Here is a 9,936-nt window from a genome sequence, read left to right as displayed (position 1 = left end):
TATTTAAATGACATAACAACTGCATTGACTCTAAGGAAGATCTCCGGTCTAAAGGCTTCAACAACAACATTTAGTATTCTAAGCGCTGAGCTTTTTCTGGGAAAATGTCTCTGGTATACAGGAAGTGATCCGTTTCATGTTTCAGTTTTTTTGGGAATAGATAAAAGAACAAGAGCATACTGAGCAGGGGGCAGTAATCTCTATTCTTACCTCCCCTGAGGGCTTTACTGTGCAGTTGCTGGAGTTCTCTGCTTTCCTGGATTGCCATGTGGACCACTTTGAGCCCAGTCGCAGGGTAGCAGCGTGGATGCAGAACGCCAGGCCTTCTGCTGTCTCCTACTGGCAGCGCTGTGAGGGGAGGAGGTGTTGAATCCTCGGCCACAACCAGCACATATATACGGGCCAGCTACGGTGCATGCGTATGCGGAGCGGATGCTCCAACACTACGCTCCCACTAAATGAATGAAACTGGCTACACAAGGCGTGAGAGTGTAAGTGGTGCGTATGCACCGCAGAACAACTCTACAATTGTAAAATTAGGACAGTCTTCTATTTATATTTTTTACTAGAGATCTGTGCAGACCTTTTACACAGAAATGGGTCGTAAAGTCTATATTTCTTTAAAAATAAACAACTGATATACAGGAAGTAACTTAATGACTGTGAATGAGCGTTGTGGCAGTTTGCTTTTGAAAGTTTCAGTTTTTAACAGCTTTAACATCCCGGGGTTGTGGGAAGAATGTTGTGCATATTAATCTTTTAGTCACAGCGTGATTGACACACCAAACAGCACCAGCCCAGAGTGATGGGCACGCATGGTTTCTGTGAGTGTACCTCTTCCCCATGTTTCACTGTTTGGGGTCTTTGAGCCATTAAATCATCCGTTCTTGGGCGCCTGGGTAGCTCACCAGGTAGAGCTCATGACCATTAATAGACTCCTCCGACCTGCGGCCCTTTGCTCCATGTCATTCCCCCTCTCTCTCCTCTTTCATGTCTTCATCTGTCCTATAAAAATAAACACCTAAAAAGGCCCCAAAAATGATCTTTTCCCCCCTCTTTTCCCTCTCCTCTTTATCCTTCTCTCCCAATTTCTATCCATTCTCTTACTAACTTTAACAGGGCCTAAAATCAGCTTATCCAAATCCGCTAGCCCCACCGGCTTTGATGACTCCTAGTCCTTAACTGCTCCTAGATTTTAGTCCCGATTACAACAATAATATAACTTAGTTTTGTCTGAGCCGTACACACGTCCGTCGCTGCGCTACATTTGTTGCGTACTGCTGTCGTACATCAGCCACATAGAATCTTTCTAACTTGGTTTTAAAACGTCTTCTTTTCCTTTTCCCTGAATCATCCTCATCTTTTTGTCGGTTGCTCGTTTCAGCCGGCCTCTCCAACCCCTGTAATGTGCTGCCGCATTTTTTTAGCCTAAATCCAGAGAAATGGCCGACATGGTTGAAATGTGAAAGAAGAGTGGCAGTGTGGCAGGTAGACACAGTTTCACTTGCCGTTAGCAAAATTCAGCCACATCTGGTGCGTGGCTGGGTTTTAATTTCAGGCCTTGTTTGCTGTTGCTGAAAACAAGGTTGAGGAGAGAGGAAAAACCAAACGGATGATAAAGCTGAAGGAAACGACAGAGCTGGGTTATCATTTTCAGTGTGTTTGTCACTTTGAGAGACACTTTTCATATGACACATGGGCATTGCATCTATTGCTGAATACAAATCATAATCTTAATATTAGTACCGTTAATTTGTGTGTGTGTGTGTGTGTATCACTACAGTTACATACTCTGGGATAATAAAGTATACTTTGATTTCCACTGCATTGATTCCATTAGTACAACAGTCATGTTCTACTCAGGACTCTTTAGGGTGGCTCTGACGTCATGCACACATGGGCAACGATGACCTCACGAGACCAAGGCAGCTGCAGGTTTTAGAGCCAGCAAGACCAAGTGCATGCTGGGAAATGCCTGTCTCTCAGCTGATGTAACAACTGATTGGTTCAGAATCAACTCAACACAATGTTTTATTTAATTTTTGAATTGGAGGGATTTTAATTGCTATTATCTGATTTTAAATGTGTGTCGGATAGTTATGTTTAGAAGTCAGAGGGACTGAATTTGTTCTGTTGTTTTTTTAGTTTTTTACCAGATTTTTGGGGGCATTTCCCTTTATAACATAGAGACAGTGGATAGGCATTACGGGGAGAGAGGTGGGGAATGACAGAGCAAAGGGCAGCAGGTCTGCTTCTATCCTGCGCCGTTGCAAGACTCAGCCAACATGGCCGCCCCTACAGTCTGTTTATTTTATAATTATCACATTACATCAGCAATAGATTGCATGGAGAGCATTTTAACAGCTACTCTGTCACAACACCTCTGTCTGATAACATTTTATAAAATCAGAATCCGACCTAAGAGGATGTGATTGTTTCTCTGACTTCATGCTCAGCCTGAAGGCTGCTGGAAGCTGCTGGAAACAGCTGGAAACTCTCTGACTTGATCGCAGCTTTTTGTCCCCGCCCACTGCTGTTGCCGCCTGCTCTCATCCACTTTACAGGCAAAGCACAGTTCATCTCCAACGGGCCTATTGTTCCAGGCCCAGGCACTGCACCAATGGGCAGTATGAGAAACATCAAAGCACATAAACCTATTCTGGTAGACCCCAAGAGTTCAAATCTGACGCTGAAAAAGAGTATGATATGAGTATGGTTTCTGTTTTTCAGATGTTCACTGGTGTCCTAAAGCATACGCCGCCTCCGGCCTCCGCCGCTGCAGCCTCCTCCTCCGTCTCGGACCAAAAGAGTCACGCACAAACCACAGTTCCCACAATCCCACGGGGACACCTGGTCCTGGGCCCCAAGGACAAGCTCCGCCTCCTCACCCCCGTGGGCATCACGGCGGCGTCCAATAACTGCGGTGGGGTGGCTGGGCCCCCCGCCACTAAGCACTCCGGAGGAGCCGCGAGACCTCCATCCTCTCTGAGCGAGGAGGACGATGGAGGAGGCGGAGGAGGAGGAGGCAGGGTGAAGAAGAAACGGAAGAAAAAGGACAAGAGAGAACGGGAGAAAGGAGGAGTGGAGGCGGAGGAGAGAGAAAGCAGCAAACCAAAGAAACGGAAGGAGGAGAAGATGGCGACGGTGGTCACACTGAGGAAGGAGCCCAGGGAGCGAAAGAAGGGTAGGCCTAAGGGGACGGAGGGCAGGAAAGAGAGCAGGACAGAGCTGAAGAATGTGGCGATGGGGAATGCACCAGGGGCCACAGTGGCCCCCGGACCAGTTCCGCTGGCTTTAAAGGTGCCCGGCAAAAGAGGAAGGAAACCCAAGATCAAAGTCCTACCTCCTGTTCCCCCCAATCAAGGTACGCATCGAGAGCACACCACAGTCTGTTTACCCAGTGTGGAGTGGAGTAGGGCTGCACAACTAATCAGTTTTATTGAAATCTCAATAAGGACTAGTGTAATATCTAAATATGTGTCAGAGCATTCTGAATGAAGTATTGTGCTGCTGCTGAGACGTCCTAGTCTACAAATCCTATCCCACAGACTAAAGAAAACATCTTTGTTTGCTAGATTCTCACAAAAGGAATTATGAATGCAATGCATCATCCTCAAGCTTTAGTGAAGTGCTGATAAGTATGCAAAGGTCCAAATACATGGTCAGTGTTTTCTTACATTAGCAATAGATGGGGAGGGGTCGGGTTTGTGTAGGCAACATTTTTTTCATTTTTTCTTCAGAGGAAGTCTCATGAAATGCTTCTCAATTTAACCACTTCTTATCTGCGTGCCTGCATACTTTTCTCCAGTACGTTCCAGTTAGGCCAACAGACATCTCAGAAACAATGGAAGTCTTTTCCAACACACTGGTGCTTCCTCTAATATGTGACACAAACTGATGTATATTAGAGGTGCACTACGAGTTCCTGCATGTCTCCTCTGTTAAATTCAAAACTGAACCGAGCAAGCTCGCCTGCAAATGGAGAATTCTCCCCTGAAAACACTGCCACCTACAGGTTTGGCAGGCTTTTGACGGCATTGACAGCATATATATTTATATATATAATATATATATATATACACGGATACGTGTAAATGAAGACTTTGCTGGAAACTGACAGCTGTACATGATGTAATTTGTGAAAACGTATAGGTTGAAATGTCCAATTATTAAAATCGCTGCCCACGTGTAAATGTAGTCTAACTGTCCCCTGCCCTGATTAATGGATGGATTGTCATGGAATTTGATTGGTGACATTCCATGTCCACCTCAGGATGAATTTGTCACTTCCTGTCTGGGGGTAACTCTGCTGGGAATCCAAGCCGCGGATTTGCAGTGAGGTTTTGAACCCTAATCCTAGAGAGCATTAGTCAGGAAGTAACGTTAAAGGTGTCACCAAGCCCTACAGAGGCTCTTGCTTTGACTCGTGTCAATGTCTCTTTGTGTATTTCACTTCCTGTGTCTTTCAACAGCACCCCCTCCTAGCCCAGGGGTCCACGCCAAGGGGCCGACCAACAGCGCCCAGAGCCATGGCAAGAACTATAGACAGGCCAACAGCAAGACCCCAGTCCCCTCAGCGCCAAAACAGAGGGGCCGCAAACCCAGGTAAGACATTCTAGATGCTTAGCAATTCAGAGGAAGAGAGAGAGCATGGTGGCAGTGAACCAACATCCCCAAAAAACTAGGAAGTACTTCTCTGGGAAACTCTGAAACAGATTTTTCACTTAAAGGGTACATGTTGTTGATGGTTTTGCTTGATTGGAGAGTCAGAAAAAGATGGGAAGGAGAGAACACCATGGATCCACACAGTTGAGACGCTGGGGTTTGTAACTGTGGAAATGTGCAGAAATGAATTGGCTCCCCAATAATTTGGAATTTGAGTTTCCTGTAGACGTGTGGTCTATTGTCCGTAGTTAACTCCCGATTAATCACAAAGGTGCTTTAAAAGGGATATTTTTCAAGTTGTAATGGTGTGATCGGCACGGGAGCAGACAAATATGCTTGCTTTAAGCCAAGGTTTGTTTTTATTGCAACCATCTGAAACAATGATCCTTACTGTCTAGAATATCAAGCATCAGATGGCCATGTTGACCTGAATGGAACATTACTTAATATTAACGCAACGTAGTATCCCACTTTACACGTGATGAGAAAAGATGAAAGAAAGACTAAACGTGCCATTTTTGTTAAGCAGCATAAAACAATAGCATCCATAATTTCAACAATGCAGACGTACTGAATGAATAAATCAGAGAGAAAACAGAAAAGACTTTGGATGGCAGGATTTCTTTTCGCAAGTCACTCTCATGACCCCATCTGTCTTCTCTCTACCTGTTTTCCCCTCTCCCCTATGTCTGACCCCAAATTGCTCCCTTTCACTTTTTCTGTCTTCATCCCCCCCCCCCCCTTCAGAACAGCTGAGTGCTCTTTGTCAGGCTGTTAAGTAGGAGCAGAGATAGAAGAGACACTGACTTGTTTTACCCTGCCTCTATCCTCGAGAGCAACTGTTAAACAATCGGAATTATTTCCTTTCGAGCCTTAGACAGATAAATAATAGTTAATCTTTGGACCTTCTTCCTGCTTAGTGAAACACATCTAAAACACCTATATAGTGCTTATAGTGGGTGCCTTTCTCCAAGGTTAATCTCTTTCACTCAGTAGATTGTTGCTAATTCCACTCTGTGTGTCTCTGTGTTGTTGCTGTCCTCCAAAGGAAAATATAGCTATTTAAAATAGCTAATTATTTCTTGGTACGTAAAGCATGCTCTAAGAGAGAACAGACATTAAAAAAAGAAAAGTGTGTTCTTCTACAAGTCAACGACTACTCAGGAACCATTCACCATTCATACACTGTGGGCCAGGCTGCTGTACAAGGTGTAACCTGCTCATCAGATACACACTCACACACACCTACATGGGGCAGCATTGAGGGGGTTCAGCAACTCAGGGTTCAGTGTCTTTCCCAAGGTCACATTGACATGCAGGGTCAGGAATCAAACCACCAACCTTCAGATTGGCGGGCAACCGCTCCATCGCTGTGCCACAGCCACCCCTTTTGATAGCGGAATGAAAGAGAGTAAATGTTCTCTGATGGACAGATTGAAAGGTATAAGTAGATTTAGGATTGAAAGAGGGGAAAGGAAAAGCCATTAGAGATAAAGTGTGAACGCGTGGAGGAAGAGGAAGGTGATGAGTCACTGATGTGGAGTCTAGGAGGACAGCAGACTGATGAGAGACAGACAGAGAGAAGAATAACTGAACTGACTGGGATAAAAAGGGATGAAGGAGAGAGAGAGAAAGAAATCTTTTTTTCTTCTTTTTTATATTATTGTTTCAACGTACCCTCTGAGTGACATGTACAGCATTTGTTTAGTATCTGCAGTTATAATCAAATTATCCTCTTCACATGTATTATTATTATTAGAGAGGGCCCAATACCATTTTTTGCCATCATTTTTCAACTGAGGAGCAGAACATGCCCTGTTATGCCCTGTTCATGCTAATCAGATGAACTGCCTAAGCCTTCCCTTACTGCATCAGGCCCAAAATACATTACATTTAAAATTGTGAATTGTTACCTGCAAATGACGTTTTTGATGCTCAAAATTCCCTGGGGGAGGGATCTTTCTTTCTTACACTTGGTGCTCTAGCAACACTGTGTGTTAGGGCTGGACGATTAATCAAGAACTTATGTAATGACAATAAGTTTGATCATTTATTCCTGTAGCTTCGCATATTTAACTTACAAACATTCAAATAACGGATACTAATGGAGGGTGACTCAAAACAGAGTCCGAGTCAACTGAGCAACTTGTGCCCCAAAAACCCGACAGTGTCCTCCTTCACGAAACATCTAGGCTTCAGAAAAGGTGATTCAGAACAATGTGATTTATTTATCGTTCATTTATCTTTATCGTTGATTTTAGGACCTATTGTGCTATCCTATGTGTCAGTATGGTCATGCTAATAAAGCCTCTTTGAGTGAGAGACAGAAGGACAGAGACAGGGAGAAAAGAGGAGGAAATAATAAGAAACAAAGGAGTACAGATAAGGCGGAAGGGAGGTGGAAAATAGATAGAAATGGAGCAAAGGAGTCATTGATTTTGGGAGGAGGAGGAAGAGGAGGACTTGTGAACTGTACTGACTCAGGGTCATTTCCAGGCCGGGCTCCAGGATCCACTCATGTTTTGTTCAGATAACACCAGTCACAAGAAGGTTAGAAAGCCTTCATGTGGTGCAGTTTGAAATCCATCTTCATCTGTTGCTTTGTCTGTTCTTCCTGCTCATTAACTGGGACTAAGTACAGTACCAGTACCGTCTCTCTCTGCAGTGCACATACCAGCTTCATTTAGAAGAAAAAAAGAAGAGTTTTAAGAGGGAAGTTATCAACAGCTCGGGCTAATAAGTGATTTCCTAGTGTTCATTTCCCAAACCTCTCCCCCTGAGCCACAGCCGCCCAATGAATCCAGCACATTCTGACAGTCCTTTACATTCAGCAGACAGCCTGGGCTCCCTGTGTTTGGGCTGCACTCCAACGCACACACACATGAACAATCTGTCAAATCTTAGGGGCAGATTAATACAATAAAAAGTAACTTTTCCGGATTAGTTCTACGATCCTCGGTTAATATTTATTTTAAAAAACACGACATTATTGATATCATAATACAGCATTGAACTTCATCAGCTCATGGCTCAGAGATGCTCGTGGAGGATCTCTTAGGTCAGAGCTGTGTGTTTGGATATCAGCTGGCCAAACCTCGGCTGTGTTTTCAGTTAAGTGTGCAGTTATGGTTTAACCCCTTAATTGTTTCCTCACTATTAATTAGAGATGTCTATCTTCAAATCCCTGTTACTAGGCTCCATGCATTCAAATTAAATCCCTAAGGGATTTAATCAAATGCCGCCCAAAATGAAACTCGTTTCATTCGGAAATATGTTACATAACATGCCGCCATCTCACCGTCTTGAAGACAAGAATCTTCTAGTTGATTTTGCCACAAATATGCACATGAGTGATTAGTTCACCACCTCCATAGAAACACGGTGCTTTTCTCAGTGAGCTCCTCTGCTTTGATTCCTGGTCCAATCTTGTGTCCAACATTCTGCCAGCTGGGCGGTCTCTAGGATTGGCCAGAGGTTGTCCTTTGTCTTCAGTACTGGGAAATAATGGTACCTAGAGAGATGAGGAGCAAGATAAAACAGTTGTACCGTCTCAAACCTGAAATCCCCAGGGATCTGTAGAGTTTCCAGCCTCAGGCTTAGAGAGAAATGGCTGCTGCGGGCTACCCGAGCTGCTAATTACTCATCCAAATCTCTCTCCTCCCAGAGATCCTGGCGCAGCGCCCGTGGAGAAGAAGAAGAAGGGAAAGAGGAGAAACCAGGAGCTGGTTGTCCAGGAGGGGGCGGAGAGTGACGACACTACCTCAATGTCAGCCCTCAACATGGGCGGAGAGGACAGCCAAGACCCCCTGGATAACGCGGTGAGTGCACCGAAAGACCGACTCCGGACACACAGTGGGCTTAACAGATAGAGTAGTGGAAAGATATGTAGCATTTGTAGTTTAAAGTGGTATTTCTGTAGATGTACGTTTGGTAGTCGTTGGGTTAGGATGTTCCAGCACGTTTAACGGAAGAGGAGCGGAAGCATGAGCAAGTCAGATGCCGAGGCGGGCCGAAACAAAGGGAGCACGGGCAACATGAAATGTTGAAGGGAAGGATCTCTTCTGGCATGTTGGGACGAGTAGAAACATCCTCCTAACGACAGCAAGCAGATGGGTTTGGGAACTGCAGTCTTTGAAATTGGAGAGACATTCTTGTAGAAGCGGAAAGTTGTCCATGCCTCAGATATCAAGGTATCATAAATTAATTTGACAACTAATGTACCTTTTCTTATAGGGCTTTTTTGATAGGGAATTAATATGTTGACTTTTTTTCTCGATTCATTGATTAGTTGTTTGGTCTAAATATGTCTAAATTTGGTCTAAAAGATGAAAAATGTTCTTCCTTTATCCCTTTGCCATCCTTACACTCGTCCTCTTCTCTCTATTGATACATCTTGTCCTCCTGCTCCTTAGAAGCGGCGTTCGGGACGTCAGGTCAAGAGGAGGAAGTACAACGAGGATTTGGACTTCAAGGTGGTAGACGATGACGGAGAGACGATCGCAGTTCTGGGAGCGGGGCGCATCTCGGCGCTCAACGCCACCGCGCTGGCGTGGCAGACGGAGGTAAGGAAGGACGCACACTAGAAGGAGAATATGGGGTTTTCTGATAATTAAACTAGATAAAACTATTTTGGTAAAACCTCTAAATACAATTGTGAACTGGAAATCAGCAGAATATGGGCACTTCAATAATGACATCCACATATGGAGTAGTGTGTGTCGCCCACTGCTACTGATTTGTCGGAGTGAGGGAGTTTCTCTGTCTGCCACATCTTCAACAGAACTTAAGTTAGCATGTCTGAAACACTGCCGGCCCAAGATCTCACTTTCCATCTCCTGTGTGACAGCAGAAAATCTTTTTATTTAAATAGTGTCACGGTCTAAATTTTGGCAGATTTTTAAACTGCAAAGCAGCGGACGGAGATATTAGCTGACCTAGCTGAGACAGCCTAAGGGAGCTTTGTCCCCTGCAGCTCTGTGGACTCGCTTCGATTCAGGGGTGAAGGTGCATTTTTCTTTTGGTTTGCTTAGCGTTCACACTGCACTTTGTATAGGACACCAAACATTGTAAAGAAATGTCACGGTGGAAACGGTTGCTGTCTTCTGGACAGAATATCAGACTCACTGACACCTAAAGGAGCAACAACACCAAATTGATTCAGTAACGTCTTAGGATTTCTGTTTTTGTTTTTGGTATGCTTCCTTATGTTTGGCTTGGATCGCGTTCTCACATAAAGTGAACTCTAGAGCACTTGGATCCGAAACCAAGACC

The 9,936-nt window shown here is 44.5% G+C and overlaps 1 protein-coding gene and 1 pseudogene across 1 annotated transcript in view; both read left to right on the top strand.

The window, feature by feature from the left end:
- Positions 1 to 9,278, top strand: part of LOC117943485 — a 50,258-nt pseudogene extending 40,980 nt beyond the window's left edge.
- Positions 9,279 to 9,355: 77 nt separating this feature from the next.
- Positions 9,356 to 9,936, top strand: part of chd6 (chromodomain helicase DNA binding protein 6) — a 53,278-nt gene continuing 52,697 nt past the window's right edge. Inside the window, exon 1 of the mRNA XM_034869643.1 lies at positions 9,356 to 9,373. Within this exon, the coding sequence (XP_034725534.1) occupies positions 9,356 to 9,373 (18 nt within the window). The remainder of the gene's footprint in view (positions 9,374 to 9,936) is intronic.

This window comes from Etheostoma cragini, chromosome 4, assembly GCF_013103735.1.
Source record: "Etheostoma cragini isolate CJK2018 chromosome 4, CSU_Ecrag_1.0, whole genome shotgun sequence".
Taxonomy (NCBI): domain Eukaryota; kingdom Metazoa; phylum Chordata; class Actinopteri; order Perciformes; family Percidae; genus Etheostoma; species Etheostoma cragini.
Note: the sequence above shows the minus strand (reverse complement) of the source record. Positions and strands in the feature narration are given on the sequence as shown.